This window comes from Girardinichthys multiradiatus, chromosome 20, assembly GCF_021462225.1.
Source record: "Girardinichthys multiradiatus isolate DD_20200921_A chromosome 20, DD_fGirMul_XY1, whole genome shotgun sequence".
NCBI lineage: Eukaryota > Metazoa > Chordata > Actinopteri > Cyprinodontiformes > Goodeidae > Girardinichthys > Girardinichthys multiradiatus.
The window spans coordinates 43,585,543-43,607,555 of record NC_061812.1 but is presented as its reverse complement, the minus strand read 5'-3'; the positions used below and the strand labels follow the sequence as shown (position 1 = coordinate 43,607,555).

Here is a 22,013-nt window from a genome sequence, read left to right as displayed (position 1 = left end):
ATAGATTCTGAGTTGAATTTAGGTCTAGACTCAGATTTTGAGTTTGATCAGCAGTGTTCGTTCTCCACTATACATAGCGTTTTGCAGGGAGGCCCATTTGGTTTGTTTTTCTTTCATCTGACCAGAGCACCTTCTTCCACATGTTTGCTGTGTCCCCTACTTGCGGCAAACTGTGGACATGACTTCTTATGCCTTTTCATTGAACAATGACTTTCTACTTGCCACTCTACCAGGCCAGTTTTGTGGAGTGCAGGACTGATAGCTGTCCTGTCAAGAGATTCATCCACTTGAACTGTGGGTCTCCGCAGCTCCTCCAGAGTAAAGGCCAGAACATACTCCACTGAAAAAGTGGTTCTCTCTCCCAGATGGGATGCCATCGTTTCCTTTGCACTCCGGTTCGTGGGTCCTTGCAGCTCGTTGTTGAAACATCGTCTGGGCTAAACTTTTTTATTGTGTGGCAACCTTTGTATGATTGATCAGAAAATGAAGTGGTTGTGGTTAAAGCAGAAAATGTGAAATAATTTCATTTTGTCAACATTTTCTTTGAAACTCCATTCCCGTAACTCTGCCCTTCTTGCCACTTTGAGTAAACAAGCAACTGGTTGCAACTGATTTTATTAAGGAGAGCAAAGGGGGGTCATTACACAAAACATTTCAACAATGATTTTGTAAAAATGCGGAAAATCGCGTCATTTACCTTCAGCTTCACCGTTATGCACTAGTTTGCATTGGTATATCACATAAAACCCACACCAGGTTCTCTGAGGTTTGTGGTTGCAACATGACAAAATGTGAGAAAGTTAAATGGGTGTGAATACTTGGATAAGGCACTGCAAAAATGGCACTTTTAAAATCCACATAGGATAGGTCTATGACAATCTGGTTCAAATGTATTTGAAACCTCCCTTTTAAACAGAGAAGGTAAGAAAAGGGCATTTGCCAAATGACCTTCAATCACAACCATGCTGATCGTGTTTTGGAGTTATGTTGTGGGAGAATTTGAAAGCTGTCAGTTTCACCAGGGATGAACTGCAAGTGGTAGAGAGAGAACTGATTTTAAACAGCTGCGGTCAGAGACTCAAAGGGTAAAGTATTATTCATACCGTATGCATGCACATAAGTAACTTCTTGCTTTTACTGGTGTACATGATTCAATTTGAGTGATATGTCTATTTTACAGCTGCACTTTTGACAAGTGTTCTTTACTTTCCTTTGTTTATGATAATTGTATTATTCTTGACTTTTAAATCGCCTCTGTATTATTGTAAGCTCAACAAACATTTGATTTATCTGCGGGCTGTGTGAATGTTTGGGTTGAGAGGTCTGTTAAATATCTCCAGTAGTTATTAAAATAGATACTAACTATCTATCTAGACTTTTAAACCTCTGCGCCCGCTGATTGGCCAGCACCCAGTCACATGACCGAGTGCAGTCAGTCTCTGTGCCGTGCCTCGAGCCAGCGCTGAGTGGAGCCTGTCTGCCAACAGCTTCAGCAGCGGCTCTATCTGGATTCTACTTCACTCACTGACAATTAAAGAAGGCCCCCTTTTCTTCCCATTTTCGAGGATTAATCGTCACCATGGGCGACAAAAAGAGCCCTACCAGGTAATGCGACCGCCCTCAGTCGGTTTAGGTTCGGTTTGTGGGTTCTGGGATCGAGATTTGGATGCGTTTCTCTCACGCAGGGATCGTTTCTCCCCTTTTTCGGTTGGTATGCCACAGCTAGCTAGAATAGTGCAGTCACTATGGCGGCTTCTTGCTCCCTGCGAGCCAGTCACTTAACAGACAAAGAGAAATTTTTCCGAGGATACGCCTGGCATTCCCTGTAACGTTCCTCCATTTTGACGAATCCTTTTGGAGGGTCAATGTCGAAATTGGCTTTGTTTGGTATCGGTTTAACCAGCCGACCCACTAAGCTTCGGTACCGAAATTTTTAGCAGCGCTTCCCAGTCCGCTGCTAGCCTAGCTGGCGATACAGTTGGACGTTGTGGATAGTCGCCCGGTTTTCCGCTGTGGATACGTATTAACCAAGGAGCTCTACAGCCCGGGACTCGAACCCGGTCTTAATGACAACACCGCCATGCTTTGTGCCGTTTTGAGCTGCTCGTATATTGAGCAGCAGGTTCCGTGTGTCACAGTCTCTACTGTTCTCAATTAATGAAACGTGTTGGTGGCATTTGTTAACTCAGCTTGACTTTAATCGTTTGTTTCATTTGTAAGGCCAAAAAGACAAGCCAAACTGACCGCAGACGACGGCTACTGGGACTGCAGCGTGTGCACCTTCAGGAACACCGCCGAGGCGTTCAAGTGCAGCATCTGCGATGTGAGGAAGGGCACATCCACAAGGTAACGTAGTGCTCCGTCTCTACCTCCGCTCCCTCTCGTCTGAGCGTCTCTTCTTTTTTCCACTGCTTTCCTTGCTGTTGCTGTTGTTGCTTTGCATCGCACTCCATGGGAATGACAACTTTGATCGACACCCTGTTTGTCTCTGAGCGGATACTTGTTGATTGCACAAATCTGCAGCCGTTGTGTGGATTATGTTTCTACAGTTTCTCATTTTTGAAGGCGAGGGAAATCGCATCGCTGTTACGCATGTATGGTACAAAAAAGCCAGAGGGACCATACTTCAGGATCGCTGGCTGACTACAGTGCATCCCCAGAGCATCATGCAGAAGCCTGTTTTTTTTCCGCCATGGTGTGAAACAGTGAATGCAGGTCATCTACCTGTAAGATTGCAGGAGTTATTGAAATGATGTGGAAGATGGCATTTATTGGACGTAAGAGAACTAAGAAAATCATCTAGCTGCAACTAGGTGTGGTTTTTCTGGCATGTCCTTCAGACTTTTATCTTCTAATAGTGGGTATTACAAGATAAAGAGTTGAAGTCCTTTTATTCTGCCAAAAGGTCAAGTTTAAACCTGTAGAATGTATTTTTACGTGTGGAGCACTGTGGCAACACACTCACTGAAGTATGTTTTGCAGAACTCTGTGTGAGACACAAATTTGAATACTTACACGTTGTTAAAAGTGAAGATTTTGTTTGGCTTATTTTACTGCAGCTGTCAGTTGGAAATGCGTGGTAGCCAAACTGATGTCTGACATCAGGGTTGGTGAGAAACATTTTCTTTCTGGAATTCTGATTTTAAGGAGACTTTTGTTGATTAGGAAGTTGGAAAATTTGACCTGGGTGTTTACTGAGGTGGTGTTCATTAAAGGTAGAGGTTTGAGAACCATTGACGTTGTAATTAGATGAAGTTTTTTTGTTGACATGTCCTTTAAATGTTTTTATTGTATGATAAGTAGTCGGTGTTGTGATGTTTGTTAATTTTATGACCTCATAATCTCTTTTTTTGCTGAAAACTTGTCTGATTCCCAGAATTCAGCCTTGGATATCCCAGGCTTTCCCCCTGAACCTGATGCAGAGTAAACTTTGATGTCAACATAGCGCCTTCTCTTATGGGAAACTGAACTAAAAACACTGTGCATCATGGTGGGATTCCCTTTCAGTTTTGTGTATGGTGACGCCTACTGCTGCTCTGGGGAATGTTTCTGTTGAGAGTTGCTTGTGCCACAGTTTGCTCACATCATCAGTATCATGACAGATGACTCATTTGTGGTTTTGTTGACAAGTCCCCCTGCACTCTAACCTTTTTTAGCTGTGGTTTTTACAATAAGTGGCTTGACTGAAGAGCCTGGCAACATCACACAAATAGGAGGGACCCACGTAACTCTGCTTTACGGAGAAAGCAAAAGATTGAATTCAGTCTTATTTGTCTCACTCCCCTCCCCCTATGCTCTCTTCCCAGCAGCATGTAGCTTAAGACCACAGCTGACAACGTTGGCTGAACACGAAGCAGGAAGCATAAACTTGCGTGTCTTAGCGGTTTCATCCCTGCGATTTGACACCAGTCTTTTCTTATTTTAGTAAATGGGGGGACATGACATCACTGGAGTGCCTTTCACAAATTCCCCGTTTGATCTGAATTGTTAACTTTTGATTAATGCAGTTGTGTCGTTGTAGGGCTGCCTCTTATTCTAATGAGAACTAATTAGCCAGCTTTTCCTGACTGTTTGATGTATTCAGACTAAGCAAAATGCTCTTAGCTAAATGGTTCACACTTAAGGCTGTGTGGATATTTTGTCCTGCTTTTATCCAAGGCTCCTCTTTGAGGAAGACATTATACATAAAGCTATAAGTGTTCACTAATTAAACTTTATTGTGATCAATAGAACCAGAATTTCAGGAAGTTTTTCATGTGAGTTTTCCTGCCAGTTGCCCATGATATTAAAAGAAGTCTTCCTTTGCGCATAATGCTTGCAAACATGTCCACAGGGACCATAACTGGAAATACGCACGGAATAGAAAGTCGTCCTTTGTGTCCTGGTAAGATGATACCAAAAATATTAAAGACAAGAGACCTGTAACCAAATTTATGGCATCACAGCCATTCATTCACCTCCATCTGTTGCTGAGCGGCAGCTGGTAAAGCAGGTAGCATTTGTCAGGTGCGAGTGTAGTGCTCGCTCTCTGTAGTCCTGTGTCTACCAATCTGTCCTTTTGGTCACATTCAATTTCAGGTGAATATTTCCATCTCTTTCCATCCAGTAGAGTTATTAAAACACCATCTGTTTCCAAGGGGGTTGATGATGATGATGAAAACAAAGCTGACATAATTATTAACAGATAGTAGCTTGCACTCTGAGGCTGGAATCATGCTTCTTCCTCTGCCAGCACTTGGTAAACCACATAACCGGGAGTTATTGTGCTAATGAAGGCATGAATGTGTATTAATGAGTGAAGAACACTGGCTGTGCATCAGCATGCATGGTGAGGCCCCTTTCTCCCAATTCACCTGTTGATCCAGTACAACTCAGTGATGAAACACGATACCCAACTAGGCTGAATCTATCCTTCTCATTTTCTGACTCTTAAACAAGGAAAGTGCTTTGGTTTTTTTGCACCCTAGTTCGCCTCTAATCTACAAGTCCATGCAGTCCGAGTGCCAAGTCTCTGTCTACAGAGCATGCTTTTTTGCTCACTGGAACTGGGCCTAATGTTTATAACCCCTGTGAGGTGGGTTCAGTCGTATTAAACTGGGTCTGGCATCTGAACCACATCGCTGTGTGAATGTGACAGCGTGTCATTGTACATCAGTTCGCTTTGTGCCACTGTGTGGTATGCACCTCTGGCTGCCCCGGGGCCAGAGAAAAACCATTAAGAGAACTCTAAAGCTGATTGATGGTGGGGATCACAGGAAGTTTAGAGGTACCTCAGTCTTTGACTGCTGTGCTCTTATCTGCACACTGTTCCTTCGTCAGCCATTTCAAGTAGCTTTCATCTGCACTGTATTTTAAGCAGAATAAATAGGTTTTTTTCATATGTCTGAGTAGCTGGGTGCTGACTGGGACAAATATTTTAATTAGGGATGTCCTGATCATGATTCATAATTTTTTGTTCATCAGTATTAAATGATCTACAATAGTGTTGTGATCGTGTCGTTAAAGCTTTTTCTTAGGTCATCTGTCATACGCTGTTGCAGCAAATGATTAACTTGGTTAAGAAAGCCACTATACTGATCTGACAATACATCCGCCTGAAACATGCATAGCTTTATCATTTGTTCAGAAATATTCACCTGGGTCTGCTTATACAGCCGCAGCCTTCACAAAAACCTGCGTTGCTTCCGCTAATTATGTCTAGCACTTTCCTGAGGTGCGAGAATGTTGTTAGCTTGTTTACCCCGTGTTAATATACCTGGCTTTTAACATATTCGAATGTGGTTCCAGGTACTTTTGTGGGGACAGACTATACAGAAAATTGTTCTAATTTGTCATAAATTTGTCAAATGCTGTAAAACGTACGCTCAGTGCTGGGCGGCTGGGGTACCTGTGTGCTGCATAATAGGACTGTCTCACCATGCTTGTGTCTTCTGACAAGAATGTTGTTGGAGTAAAGTTTCTAGTTCAGCTATTCCTGCAGCTGTGGCAGGATTTAATAAAATGCTTGAATAAATATGAGGAAGTCCAGATGACGTCATAGGAAAGGTGAACTTGTTAAAGAAATCAAATATTTTGATTAGCTAGGTTGTGTCTGTATGTGAATGAGAACACGTGTTTAATTATTAGTTTGTGTTGGAAACAAGTCAGCCGTTATGTTATCTGTAGCCTGTCTACATGGATGTTAATCTAATAGATCCAGATGGTGGACATGAGTAGGTCACCTTTAGTCTCTTCCTGTATTTATCCACATCCTCTATGGTGTAAATAGTTGTTTCCTTTCACTTGTTTCTCTCTGATTAGATCAGATGGGAAACGCACAAACATGCTTTAAATAGGAAGGATATGGTTAAGCATAGTCTGACTGGATAAGTCATGACATGGTTGAATATTGGGGCCAATAAAGAAGTCTGAGCACATATGTGTGTTTGTATTGATGTAGAACAAGTATTTAGAATGTGACTGGTGTGTTTCACTTTGTGTTTCTGCAGGTCTGTCTTGTTTTTTACAATGATGGAATGCAGTCATTTTAATCTGTGGATTCTCCCTCTGTCACATTAACGCAAATTATCTGGAATAATGGAATTACATAAGAGAGACATGCTGGCCCTCAATTTATATACACACTTCCTACAGACCACCCCCCCAGCGCAGACAGCATCCCCCACTTACAGGAAACTGCTTTTGCTTATCTAGCGTTATCACCATCTGTATATTAAAGTCCAGAGCACGAGCGGGCGGGCCTAATCTTTGTGTTAATTGCTGGCTTTAAAAGTTCTTAATTACTTCATGGGATTTAGCGTGTGTGTGAGTGATTAAATACAATAGCCAATTTGGCAATCTGACAAAACAAGAGGAATGTTGAGAGAGCTGTTGAATCAGGGCTCCACCCATTTAGGGAAAAAAATGAGAATAAGTGCGACAGGCAGAGAGGGCGTCTTCATATAACCCAGACGAAGGCACATGAGGACAGGGTGGCGGGGTTCAGGACTGTCTTAAATGTGAGCTGAAAGCTATTGGAAGTGTGTAGAGAAGAGGACAAAAGAGGAAAACCAGGAACGTGACGAGACCAGGGAGAGGCGTCTGGGTCCTTAAATGTTGAAGAGAGGGGGCGAGAGGAGGAGAGACATGGGGAGCTCACTCAACCAAGAGTCCAAAGGGGCTAAAGCATAGCTGTGCACATCATTGCCCAGTGAATGAGAGACTGGAACACCTCTTCTACTTCCACCAACACCACAATCTAACCATTGTAAAACAGTGCCATTTTGCATGTCATTTGCTCCACTTGAGATGTAAAGATATACATTAGGTTCAAAGTTACAGATAACGCGTTTTTCAGAATAAATTAAATCCCTTTGGTGCATTTGTATCTCGCAAGGATTAGCCAGCACTTCACCTTCCCGGAGTCCGGTTTCCCCTTGTCTAATGTTTGGTTGCTAGCTGCCGTGTGTAAAAGCTGGCTGTGACGGCGCCGTTTCTACTGCAGCTATGCACTCGGATTATTTGTTGAACAAATTTCAAAGCAAATGTAGTAAACAAATAGGCAAAAGTGTTATGACAGCACAGCAGGATAGAACTGTAGAGTGGTCTGTTTGACAGATCACTCATACTAATGAGAAATATGCAGCAAGGTGAAGGGAAAAGTGGTGATTCCAATTCAGGAGAAGAAAGTGAAGGAAAATGAACAGTGTGCCTGGTCTGCCTATGGGAGTCATTCACAGTTAAACATTTGCTTCATCACTGATTATCCAGACCTCCTATTTTCCCACTTACATTTCTGTCACTGAAATCAGACAGTCTGACTCCATCTCTGCTCTGGAGAAGCACAGATAATGATCCTAGCAACCAGCCCGTTGAATAGCTCTTACTGCCATAGTATAAAAGCTGGTATATCTTTGAGCAACCCTATCTGTGTAAATACATTTGCTCTGTCCTGTGCGTTTAGTTACAGCAGTAACTAAATATCACGTCTAAATGTCTTCCACTTATCTAGTTTATCATTGTAAAACTGCATGCACAATACTATACACTATGTGGGTTATTACTAATTAAATCTTACTGTTTGATTTAATATAACCTTCTGTGAGTTTTTTGGCTAAAACTAGCAAACAATACAGAGGGTTGGGATGAATAGACAAGCAACAAGTAAAACCACTCAGAAGTGGTTGGAACTGTTTGCTTTAAATTACGTTCAGAAATGCTGTTAATACCCAATGAGGTCAGCTGATTGAAGAGGTCAAATGAGTTTTTGTGTGCTATTGTGATCTAATTTTCACAAGGCAACTCAATAATTTAGTAGCTACCTTTCTAAAATGACAATATTTCTTGCTTGTTGTCAAATGCTGGGAATGGAGGTAGAGAAGTGACTGTAATATTAAGCCTTCTAAATCCTGACTGCAAGGGGCAGATGAAGGGAACAGAGTTAAATGCCTCTGGGCAGTAGGAGTGATTGAAAAGAGCTTATAGCCCCAGGCAGCTCTTTAGGAGACCCTTCCCGGGACTCGCTCACTTTCCCCACGCATGGCTGGAGCTGACAGTGCTGCTCGTTTGACCTTTCATAATTTGCTCATAAAGATCTTAAGCATCGCAGCAATACTTTGATATGCCAGTTTTCAACATTTTTATATATAACTAAATTCAGATGTACATATGTTTCACTTTGGTAAATTATTAGTCTATCACTTGAGAACAGCCCCATGACGGTGTTTTCATGTAATTGACCTATTCAAATCACAGAGATTGCAGGTTATACATATTCTGTCCATTTTGACCAGATCTGGAAAAGAAAGTTTCCTTTTTGACCTTTAACAGAGAATGACAACATGTCCGTAATGTAAATGTCCTGCACAAATTTTGATCAATTCTGTAAGAGGAGCTTCAGGCTGTAGCCATTTTCTACTGGCTATATTTTGTAATTATTTTTATTTTGTGTCAGACCATGATGTAGTGAAATGGCATGGTTAAGGTTATCTGCATGGTTATTGTTATCCTACAGATGAGTTAACATACATTACCAATCAAATATTCAGACCTTCCATTTATTTCTGAATGAATAAGAAAAAATGTCAGCTTCAGTTTTCTGCCCTTTTTTTAATGTTCAGTTCCAGAACAATGGAGCATGCAGATAAATGTACCGGCTGAGCAGTTAACAAAATCTGAGTGGGACAGGCAGCTCTGGGCTCTGCTCCATTATCCTCCTCGCTCTTGGGAGGGGGGAGGGGAAACATCATGTGTTTCTACATATTGACCAAGGCATAAAGCAAGTGTTGACACAGATGAACGCATGTTGATAGTCAGTTAGAGGGTTGCCAGTGCGTCACAGGGAGCTGCTGTGATCAGACTGAAGCCCTGCGGCATTCTCACATGTTAGATATGAGACATGCGCTCCAGGCTGAGGCTGCATTGTCTTCAACCGGCGTAAAGCAGATTCCACCAGATTTATGCTAATGGGGCTGGTGCTTCTAGGCAAGTTTTTTTTTTCTTTCTTTTTTTTCTCAGATCTTTGAGGATGGAGAAGATTTGTTCGTTTTTGTACACATTTACAAAATCTGAATGAGATGAAAGGATGTTTAATGCACTTCCTTTACGGGCTGTCCTTAGGTGAAGAACATTGTTGTCTGTCAGCCGTCTCCACTCCCCTCTTCACTCAGCTGTCTGCGGCTACATTCATTCGGCCTGGCAGGAAAAAATTGCTCGTCCTCCACACAACACTTCAAACAAAAGAGCCGTGTTAATAAGGGCTTTCCCTAGTCTCGCTTTGTATCAACCTCTGGATCGCTCATTTACACTCCTCATAACTGTGTTTCTGCATGAAGCACTTGAGCTCATTGTTTTGGACTCTATAAAAAGAATTCCCCAGCTTCAGCTTCCGTACTGAAGCTGACCAACTGGGGCGCCAGCTGAGTTAGAGGTGCGTCTGTCTCGGTCACGGCTGAGGCAGAGAGCAGCGCTCTAACCATGGGTGTCAGGCTGACTGAATTAGGAGCTTTTAAGCATGATGATAGTTATTTCAGGGGCGTCCTGCGGAGGGAGTCTCCCCCTGGAGATGGGTTGGGGGGGATTAGGGGCAAGCATTGGAGGAGCTGTCAATCATGGTCTATTGTTGTGCAAAGGGAGAGATAATATACTGTAAGCCCTCACAGTGGGAGATGATTCAACAGAAGGATTTACACACACACACAAACACACAAATTCTCCAGTAATATTTTGGCAGCAGTGGGAGGTTGAAGCAATTTCTACAATTGTACACTGGGGTTCACTTCTGCTCCCGTATCATTTCCAGCACTTCATTTGCTCAATAGGTGGCTCTTATATTTGATTTGTTCTTTTTGAAAACATATGATGTTTTTGCAGTAGAGCAAGTTTCAGTTAAACTGTAGACTAATTGGTACATGCTTAGCAACACGTTGTTGAATTATTTTCCTATAAGCTGTAATTTTCAATTTGCATAGCAGTGGCCATTTTAAAGAGAAAAGCGCCACAGTTTAATAAAGATGAAGTGGAGCACACACACAGGGCACGGTGCTCAAGCTGTGGTAATGACTCACAGGCCAGTGCTGCGCAAAGCCATTAGATGTGGTCAGTTCATAAATATGGTGGCTTTATCTTGGGAGTTCCAACTCGTGGCTGACTTGGCACTGAATCGCAGCCTAGCGAACAACGAAGCCTCCACTGCCTGCTGACACAAATCTAAGCTTTGACCAGGCCTGTGGTTATTAATCACTCATTTATCCCCTGCCTCTTCTACTAAGCCAGTTCAAAACAGGACATCATTAGGGGGTTATGGTTACATATCATATGTTTTTGTCATTTTTTGACCTTTAACTTCAGTGTACTTTATTGAGGTTTTATTTGATAATTAGTTTTAAAGTGGAAATAAAATAAGACATTGTTTACAAAATTTTTTACATATAAAAATCTGAAATTTTAATCAGTATTTGTATTCAGTAGGGGTGGGAATCTTTAGTTACTTCTCAATTCGATCATGATGCTAAAGGCTACAGTGTGACTGTAAATCCATTACTAACACCTGACCCCTGTCCTCCCACCCATACACACACATACACACTCAACTTCATCCTCCAGCACCTTTTAATTCAACAAAATACTCAGATTAAATACCTCAGACAAAAGAAAGAAAAATAGTTGCTGGTTACATTAAAACAAATTTTTGCCACGAGCTCTAAAAAGATTTTGGACCTTTTATTTTACTCAGCCAACATGCTAGCCATCACACAACAGAAAATGCCCAGTTACTATGACATAGGGTTCTGAGACAGCAGCTGTCCATTTATCGCAAGTTAGAGCTGTCTTACCTGCTTGTGATTATATCACTTTGTTTTGGTGGTGTTGTAGTACTTGGGAGTCGGCTAGTTACCAACAACTCTCGTTGTAAGTTGCTTCGCCTTCTCTGAGTTTGTTCGACCTTTGACATAGCTAGCTAAATAGTCTTCCCATTGATGGTGGCAGGTAAGATCAGCTTTTATTCCTCCGCCTCCAGGTGGAACCATGTATTATGGTTTCTTGTGTTTGTCATGTTTTTGAAATGCATACTTTTAGTTTAAAACATTTAATATGGTCTGGCTCTTAAGCAAGTCGTTTTTGTTTTGATGCAGTGTGTGCAACCCTATGTGTTCACCATAAACTGCCCAGGTGCCACACGTACACGCTTCCAAGTTTGGTTTTCGTGTTCCTCAAAATTCGGTCATGAATTAACACAAAGATCATCGAGATTTGACACAATAGAGTCAGAATCATCCATGTCCATATCTGGATGCATCAAATAATAGATTTTTATCTCCCAACCCTAGTATTCAACCCCATTGACTCAACCCAGGTTACACTACATTTACACTGCAAGCCTTTTTAGGTCTGTCTCCACCAGCTCTACTCATCTAGAGTGACATTTTTGTCTGTTCTTCTTAGCAAACTAGCACAAGGTCCATCAGATTAGGTGGACGTCATCTGTAAACATCTATTTAAGTCCATCTAGACTATCTCCTGGTTCCCAAGGGCACGTTTTCCATGTGTCGCTGTTCCAGCACACCTACATAAAGTAGGAAACTTGTCTCCTCTGCATGTCACCAATTCCGAAGGTGCATGTTATTCACAAGTTCACGTGAGTCTGATGTGTTCAAGCTGGCAAACATGTAAAACATGAAGCACGCTGGCCAATGAGGACCAGGATTGCCCTCCCACGATCCTAACCATTCCATTTTATCTCTGGCTGAATATGTAACATCTCTGTCCTGCTGCTTTTTAACCTCACACCAGCTTCAAGTGTTGTGTGACAGGTTTTCCAGGATTGCCCCGCATTCATTTCCATCTGTCTTCCCATATACTCTGACCAACTTCCCTGTCTCTCCTGATGAAGACCATCTCCACAGCTTGATGTGGACACCAAGTGTCATGGTGGAGATGATGTGTTCAGGGTGATGAGCACTGCTATTTTTCCCCCTCACACAGTGTTCTGCCTGTAGGCCATAGAGTTGCCAGAGCACCTTCTTCCACATGTTTGCTGTATCCCTTATATGGCTTGGTGCAAACTGGCTTCTTATGGCTTCCTTTCAATGATGGTGCACGCCTAATAGTTGACAGATTCTACCACCTGAGCTGTGGATCTCCACAGCTCCTCCAGAGTTATTTAAAATTCTTCCAACAAACCTCTGAAAATCCTAATATATTGAAGCTAGCAAAGGACGTATTAGAGTCAGTTAAAACTGAACATGGTCATGTTTGAGGATAATGAATTTAGGATAGAAGAATATTTCATTCCCACGCTGTTAATACCTTCCAAGGGGGTTTTACACAGGCCAACATGTAGAGAAACCCCAGGAAACAGCATCTAATGGATCAACGGCCAAAGGCTCATCGGTATTCGCTGCAGCTCATGTATTGATCGGTGTGTTGTGTGAACGCTACAAAATGATGCTCTATTATACCCCAATTGATTGCCTTCTGATCAGCTGTGTCCCCTGCTCCTCCTCCTCCTCCTTAAGGAGACTCTTCTTGAGTAGCAGGTCCAAGCAGGAAGGGACTGAAATAGCTTTCTGGAAAGAATTTAGCTGAAAGAGGCAGAGAGGCATGCAGGGTGGACATTTTTTTTTTTTTTAAAGCAGCAACTGTTGTTTATATGCAGTAGTGCTCGAATCAGCGAGGTTTCTTCAACTTCCAACTCTTTGTTTGACCACAGGTGTGCAGTTAGGTTGGAGGTCACAAGATCTAGTACGTCCTGCTCACCTGGGAAATAGAAAGGTCCTTGAAATATAAAAGCTAGAATTGGTTTTGGAAGGATTTGTTATATGCAGCTTCACACGTAGCACTACTTTAGCAGCCCAGTTGTGTTTGTTTGCATGCTAAGCCTTTTAAGTGCATGTTTACATGTGGGATCGCAGCAGTGGTTCCCTCCCCACCATGCTTTCCCAATTGCTGGTTGCAGTTTGGTCTGTGCAGCAATCCTTCCCTCTCCCCTGAGGATCTGCACAGATGTGGCCACTTGGTGTCCATTATGTTGCAGGTGTGTGTGTGTGTGCTAGCCCAGATGTCTGGATAAGTGAATTGCAAAAGTATTTATACTCGGTGAACTTTTTATTTTTACATTTTATCATGTTACTTTCTCCAACTTCTATGTATTTTAATGGAATTTTTCAAAATGCCCAAAATTCAATAAGTAGACATTTAGAAATAGTTTGTATTCATCTTCCTTTAGTCTGATGCCCATTAATAAAATAAAGTACAGACAATTGTCTCTAGCAGTCGCCTAATTAGTAAAAAGTCAACTTGTTTGTAATTTAATCTCGGTATAAATTCAGCTGTTCTCTGAAGACCTCGCAGAGAACATAAATGAACAAACAGCATGCTGAAGGCCAAGCGATGCAGCAGACAGGTCAGGGAGAAAATTGTGGAGAGGTTTAAAGCAGGGTTAGTATGCAAGATGATACCCCAACCTTTAAACATCTCACATATCACTGTTCAGTCCATCGTCTAAAAATGGCACACTTACCAACACTTGGCCTTCAGGTGAGGCAAGGAGGTCATTAGACGACCAAGAAGCACACGGTGACTCTGAAGATGCTGCAGGGATGCTCAGATCAAATTAGAACAAAATTAAACTTTATGGCCTGCATGCAAACCATGATGTGTGGAGAGTAACTAACACTGGATATCACCCTGAACACACAGTCCCTGTGGTGAAACACGGTGATGGCAGCATCATTGTCAGAGCTGATGGGGAAAATGGATGGAGCTAAATACTAGGAAAGCTGGAAAAGGTAATGACACTGGGAATCATTTTATCCACCAGTAGGACACCAACTCCTAACATACAGTTAGAGCTATAATGCAGTGGTTTAGATCAAAGCATGTTAGAATGGTCCAGTCCCATTCTAACAATCTAAGTCTGAGCTATTTTCCAGAGGAAGAGGAATGAGCCAAACTTTGAGTTTCAAGTTGTGGAAGGTGATAGATACTCTACAAGAAAAAGTTGTTTTTTTTAAACAAAGTATTGACATAGTAGAGCCAAATACAAACGCTTATCATATTTTCAGTTTTTTAAATGTACAAAAATGTTGAAAACCATGCATCATTTTCCTCCTAACTCTCAATTATACACTACTTTGTGTTAATCCCTAACATAAAATCCCAATAAACAGAAGTTTGTGGTTGTAAAATGTGAAAAGTGGTAAGAATGCTTTTGGAAGGCGCTGTACCTCCCAACCAGAGGTCTTGTTCATTGCAGAGCTGAAGGAGGGATATGTCACTGTTTCCTTGTCTGGAAATGCTTAGTGCATCAACAAAGAAGTTTGTGATTAGAACTTCTGAGTGAAGACAAATGAGGCCAGTAGTAATCAGATTAGAGAACCTCAGCGACCAGCCGCAAATGTTCCACCTTGTGATCATGTGCATTCATTCTATTACAGCCGTGAGTTAATGAGATTAGTCTTGAAAACAGAGGTGCACTGCTAAGAAGAGACTGTGCAAAGCCACCTCTACTGCAGCAGCAGCTGGGAATAACCATCTGTGTTTATTCAACTTTGTCTGCTGTAGTGTGGCTGTGTTGCATGGCTAGGGTCAGCTCACGGTTCCACTACAAGAATAATCCATGTTTGTCCCTCGGATCTTCTCCACAGGAAACCCAGGATAAACTCCCAGCTGGTTGCCCAGCAGGCGGCTCAGCAGTACCCGATGCCTCCCCCACCCAAGAAGGACCGGAGAGAGAGAAGTGAACGCATGGACAAGGAGCGTCCACACAGCGAAGGAGAGCGAGCCAGTGGCGAGGGACGCCCTGAGGGAGAACATCCAGAGAGAGTTGGGCCAGAGGGAGACATCCCTGAGCCGGACAAGACTGAGAAGGAGCAGCCCGTCAAAGATAAACCCGACAGGGAGAAGGACATCACCCCAGCTGTCACAAAGAAGCCGAGCAGCAAAAAGACCAAGTCAGTGTCGGAATCAGTTTGTTGGGTTGTTCGTTGTGCCTGGAAGTTTTCCGTACTGCCCCTAGCCCTCACTTGTTTCTGTTTTCCTCCAGACCCAAATCAGACAACCATCAGAGTCCACCAAGTGACAAACAGAGCATACAGTCTGGGAAATCTGCAACCAAGTCTAACAAGAACTCTCACATTTCCAGGTGAGCAGAGGTCCTCTCTTACTCTGCGTTTTTGTGGTGCAGCACATGACTCTCAGCACTTCTTGTTAATGAAACTCATCCAGTAAAGAGTTGTGGAAAACGTCAAATGAATCACAGTTAATCTTTTACACTAAACACCCACTCTGTTTTGCATGCACTTGTTCTGACTCTTCATGTGTCACCCAATGAATTTAGTACTTTGGTCTAACCGCCGGTATACAGCTGGCAGGCTGCCTCACTCACAGACTAGATTCTGTGGCTGATTTATGATGTTTAGTAAAGCTTTACTGATTTCTATAATAATTTAAATACTATCAATAACATTCAAGTTGGAATGTTGCTACTTTCTTGAAAAATGAGGAAGTTAACTTTGTTTCCAAAATGTTTGTTGTAAAATAAAACCGGACCAACTTTCCACATCATTGAATCCTCCAAGCTATGGACCACAGGTATCTGTACAATTAAAACGAACAGTCATTTACTCCTCAGCATTATAGCCCAATTATTTGTATTTCTTTTGCACACAGAGTATATGAATGCGCCACAACTTGACATACGCTTTATGTCTCCTTAAGATCGTGTCAAAATAAAAAACTGCTGTCCGAACTAATATTTGAGGTTTAAAAAAAGCTCAGATTTACTGCCAGACATGTTAAATTGTTAAATCCATTATTCATTTATTCTTACTACATGCAAGCCTTAAGGAAGCTTATCTGCAGCCCATGAATATTTTACACTCTGGAGCCGGAGTGTGTGTGAGAGACCAAAGTCAGGTTGTCTTAAAACAAAGACGACATGAATTTGGAGGCAACATTATGAACTATCTTTAGATCGTACAATAGTGATTAGTAAAATTTGTGCATTTAGCAGCACTTACTGTAAACAACAGTCTCTGTGTGTATCTCCTCGTTAGACCTGTACTTCAACTGTAAGTTTTCCCAAAGGCTTTCCACATTTCTCAAACTAGCATGACCCAACACCAACAGAACTGGACTAAAACAGAACAATTTTTACAGGACCTGGCTGATTAAGCAGCCACCATGCCTCAGTAGAAGGTTTCCTTTCTAGAAGCTTCTTATACCTTTAGTTCTTCCTCTGACACATGTAGGTGTATGTGTGTGTGTGGCTGATGTTTCTTCGGGTATATTTTAATTCATTATTCCTATTTTCATTCTATTATTCTGACCTGCCGAGGGACAGCAGATGTGAATTAGATTAAAGCTTTAATCTGTTTTGGTGCCTCCAATGGTGACACCTCAGTGACACTAGAAATAGTCAAGTGGCTATTCTTCCACACTGAAGAGTGTTGTCAGCAGGATCTGTTAGTGCTTAGGTATGGTGTCTTCACTGGTAAAAGATCACAGGTCAGGACCGGTGGTCTCATTCTGCTCATCAGACCATTTCTCAGTGCAACTATGGTTTTTAAAATGTTTTTGTCTCCATGTGCACTCAGGCCCAAGCTGAAGAATATCGACCGGAGTACCGCCCAACAGTTGGCCATCACAGTAGGGAATGTGACGGTGATTATAACGGACTTTAAGGAGAAGACCCGCTCCTCATCCACATCTTCGTCCACCATCACGTCCAGCGCAGGCTCCGAACAGCAGCATCAGAGCTCCGGCTCCGAGAGCATGGACAAGGGCTCATCACGCGCCTCCACCCCTAAAGCGGACCTCTCTGTGGGGCACGACGAGTCGTTCTGAACCCCCCCCCCCCCTTTTTTTTTTTTGTTTGTTTATCCCTATTCCCTCCCAATGCTTCACTCCCCTCTCCTCTTCCGCCCATATTTCTGGACGCTATGGATCCCTCAGGGGGGAAGAGTTGTCACCCTTTCCCATCGCTGCCCTGCCCTCCGTTCCGTGATTTTCCCTGGATGTTGAGCAGAGCTGGCTGGATAAGAGACACAGTGCGTGGCACCTCTAAGTCCCTGCTTAGTCTTGGCTGAGAAGAGCTGGGCTACAGGGAATAACTCCCCCACCCCCCCACCCCTTATGGTAGCATCCAGACACTTGTATGTATTGTTTTATATTTGTACATGGATGTGAGGCCAAGTCGACTTTTTTTTGTTCTGTTTTTGTAAAGAAGAAATTCCCGCTGGGCACAATAACCACCACCATTTGAATAACTATTATTTCTCTTATTTATTACCTGTTGAACCAGTATACTTTGATATTTTTTTCTCCTTATGTTCAGGCTTTGCAGCATAGCTCTGCTAATTGATCGTTTCTTCAGTGTTTTCACTACATTGAAAATGTTAGGATTACACACACATACACACACACACACACACACGCTGGTGCTAGATACACTGTGAAGTGATTCTGCAGATTTGGGACTGCCCATTTTCTCAATGTGACAAAGTGCTTATGAATCAAATTCTCCTTCACGTTTCTCAACGACCCCCACCAGGTCTGACTTTTTCCCAACCGGCTTGACTCCGACTTAGTATGCTCTCGCAGATTGTACAGTACGTTCTGTCCTTTTACTGTACAGTGTAGGCTGTCGTGTAAAACACTAAAAAGCTGTTGATATTTTCTGCATTCCATGCTTTGAATGTTGAGTTTCCTGGCTGAGGGTTGGAGCTTGTCCTCTCAGCTCCACGGATCGCCGACGTTTTTGTTTTTAAACGTTCTTATTCTTTGTGACTGAAGGATGCAGTCCTGCTTGGTGAAACCAAGTTGCACTGTAAAACAGACCTTGTTGCGTCAAAACTGTTCAATATTTGTTTTGTTGTTGTGGTCCTGAAGACAATGTTGAATCTTTGTCCTCTCCACACGGAAAGTGCATGCAGCAAAAGTGAACAATTTGCAAAGATTTGACAATTCAATTGACTTGTCTTTTTTATATGTATTAACTTAAGACTCCTGTCACTGAAGGCAAAATATTACAGTACTTAATAGAATGCAATTGGAATTTTATTGCAGCGAGGCCTATGTAAGGGCTTTAACATTCACCTTAGCTGAGAATAGACCAACATAATTTCCTTTTAAATGTAAGAAATTGTATAAAGAATAAATGTGTATATGATATCTTAGTTTTATTTATTGAAGGACCAAAGGAATTTCATAATGACATGATACATAGATTAACAATTTGAAATGCAATTATCTAATGTGTGAGATGAATAACAGTTTAAATAAAGACTAATATAATCCATGTAAATGGTGTTCTTATTGTACGTTGGGTGTCTCTGTGCGTGGCTAAATCAGGGCACAGGGCTGCTGTACTGTGAGTGGAGTCTCAGTGTGGGTGGGTGGGTTGTTGAGAAGAGCTCCGCCTCCAAGACTTTGGCCTTTTAGTAAAATAATAAAAAGGAGATAAAACCTTCACTCTGCTGGACCAGCGCAGTACAGCACACGTAGCTCCTCCGACAGGTCACTGACAGAGCTGCTCCCAGAGCAACAAAAAAAATCACTTTAGGTGGGGACTGACACCACCCAACCCCCCTCCCCCACCCCGGGGGCCGTGGAGGGGAGGATGAAATCTGTTCTGCAGATTTACACGTACGGACCGATAATCATGTCATGTAAGCAATGTTTCAAGTCCAGGAGTTGTGTGTTGGCTTTTACTTTTTAAAATATTTTCCCCTGCATTTAAGCTACAGCTAATGTTTTGTGCTTTTATCGCATACAGATCCAGGATCAGTGTTGAGCGTTGAGGAAAAAGCAATGTGAACTGAACTGCAAAAAACAAGGCTGTTGAGTCGGGGGTGGGGGGAATTAAACAATCTTATCTAAACCAGGCCCTGGAAAGCCATCTTCTCTCACCTGCCTCCGCTGTAACCACATTCACAGGACTCCACAGAGCATTCATTGTTAAATTATTAACGGATGGCCATTTGCTTGGGTATATGAATTATTGCTTGTAAATAGAATTTTAAAAAGGTGCAAAAGGCAAACACTATGAGTAACGAAGTCAAAGCTGAGGTCTTTTTTCTTTTCTTTTGGTTTTAACCGTTTCCCTCCCGCGCAAGCAGTTCTGTTCTTGTGTGCGACCAGTAACCTTAATTTACTGTGTAAAGATGGTTACATATTTTAGCGTTGTTTGTTCAGAGACCCAAATAGAGAATGCTTGTTTACTTATTGTATAACCTTAAACGTGAACTTCCAATTAAGTGTATTATACAAACTCATTTTCTTCCTATAACAATGTCTTGTACAATGCTTTTAAAGTTATTGCTTGGTTTAAAGAAAAAAACAAACATTTAGGGACAGTACAAGTATTCCATTCTTTGTTTAATCCAGTTTCCTTTTTTGTTTGACTTCCAGCTGATGTGTCATTGTTTCCTTGTGAAATGGTCACCTTATGTTCCTGGTGTGGAAATGTAAGCAGCTTTTTCAGCAGATCACAGCTCCTTGTCTAGCTAATGATGTTATCTAATACATGTTTCTGGCATGTGCACGACTTTGCGCTTCTAGGCTAACCTGATGATTTTCCTCCGCTTCAGATAGAAATGTCTATTTATGAATTTTGCTTGTAGTTTTTCACAAATAAAACCTTCAAAGTTATCTGTCCTCTGGCTGCCTCGTGTCTCTCATTGTCACCTCTCATGTCACATGTTATTTAAAGTATGTTTAAGTACACTTCTGATAAAGTGTTAGGAGCCAATAGCAACATGTTCCTCTCTATTTTATGCATACAAATAGAAGAACATGTTTATATTGTAAAGATTTCTAATTAAAAATGTACACCTGCAACTTTCACTATATTTTACATGTGCAGCAGCCATATTGGAGACTGAACATGGGGCTCCTCTGCAACCTTTGACCTTGCTAGTTAGAATTCCAACTTGTTTTTCAAGTGTTCCAGACTAAGAATGGTGTGGTGCGTGGGGTAGCAGTAATGTGGCCCATATGTTGTCCAGGGTTTGAGTCACGATCTTTGGACCTTTGCTACATGTCCGATTATGGTAAATAAAAGTCGCCACAAAAATTTTTTAAAAAGTAATTATCATACTGGGTACTCAGAAAGTGTAAACTTAATTTCTTTCAGTGTGAAACACGTCCCAAGAATGGAACATGTAATGTGATTCTGGTGAGTGTAACTACACGGTATAAAAGAACTATATATAGATCGTATTTTTGGTTCTTCCAGCACTTTGCTTTTATAGCAGGAAGTTCCTCTGACCGGAACTGCTTTACGTGTTCTGTTCTCGGTACGTGTTCTACAACGGAAGATCACTGGTGGCACACAACCTCCTATCTCCTTTTCTCCTGTAAATTATCCTTGGCCTCTGAGTAAACAAACACCAAATGCAAATGTGTGTACATTTGTACTCAACTCCCTTAACAGTGATACCCCTGAATAAAATCCATTGCAAACAAATACCTTCAGAAGTCACCTAATTAGCTAAATTAATAAGTTTCAACTCTTGTAATAACTTCTTTTGTAATAAATGTTCCTGATTTTATCCCTGCTGTATGTCAAGTAGTCCTTTGTTTAAAAGCAACATCCAGCAACCCCAAAAACAAAACCATACCCACAAATTCTACAGTTTTGGAATATATCATGAGATTCATTCAAGGAAATCATTGTTCTGGAACTTCATTGAAAAGGCTGCATATGGGAGCCTCTGTTGAATCCACAGTTCCATTCTACAGCTCATTATTTAGAGCAGAAACCAAAGGTGCAGCAAATTCACTGCTCATAAAATGAGCAAGTCACCCTGCATGTGGTCTGAACTTATGCTACTTTGGCTTACCCAAACAACTTCTCTCTTTCTGTTGACAGAACAGGCTGTACTGCAGGTGCATGAAAGTCAGGAGATTGGGGAGAGTTTGGCCTATTATAAGAATTTCTGTCTGGTGATCATTTTCAGTGATGTGGCAGATGATGCAGCAGTTTTGGAGGAACATTTGTCTAAATATGGAGCATCTAACTGACCGTATGTCTGTTAGATGCCACCTTATTACCATTTGGCTGGAAATGATCACAAAAGATCATTAATAATGATACTGAGATATTTCAGTCTTCCCTGGTCCGTTTCAAAAACACTCACAAATGGTTTATTGTTAACAGATTTCGGTGAAATCAATGGAGGGTTCTCAGATTAAGCTCAAACATTGTCATAGCCAAACAGAACATAAGTAAACATCTTCGAAGTAAGAATTTATATAAAAACATGCAAAGTATGGGTTAGTAAGTAGCTTAAACCTCCAAGTCTATGACCTCGCCACAGCATACATGCAGTTATAGTGATGTGAAAAAGTATTTACTCCTCTTGCAGATTTCTTCTGTCTTTGTTTGTTTGTCACATTAAATGTTTCAAATCATCAAACATATTTAATTGCCGACAAACAACCTAGCCCTATGTGAAAATAGAATTACGCTCGTTGCTAAATTGTGAATTGATTGCTATTCTGTCCTCACACAGGCGTGCTGAACTATGCTA

General features: G+C 41.7%; 1 protein-coding gene across 2 annotated transcripts; it reads left to right on the top strand.

The window, feature by feature from the left end:
* Positions 1 to 1,441: 1,441 nt before the first annotated feature.
* Positions 1,442 to 20,136, top strand: rybpb (RING1 and YY1 binding protein b). 2 transcript variants are annotated; one of them, XR_007035518.1, is made up of 6 exons: positions 1,442 to 1,605; positions 2,221 to 2,346; positions 15,126 to 15,431; positions 15,524 to 15,622; positions 17,076 to 19,148; positions 19,256 to 20,136. XR_007035518.1 is itself a non-coding variant. In XM_047348262.1 (5 exons), exons 1-5 carry the CDS (start codon positions 1,580 to 1,582, stop codon positions 17,323 to 17,325), a joined length of 807 nt encoding a protein of 268 aa, XP_047204218.1. In that variant the 5' UTR covers positions 1,442 to 1,579; the 3' UTR covers positions 17,326 to 20,136. The 2 variants fall into 2 exon arrangements, 1 of the variants encoding a protein (XP_047204218.1); XM_047348262.1 differs by having other exon boundaries at positions 17,076 to 20,136.
* Positions 20,137 to 22,013: the final 1,877 nt, after the last annotated feature.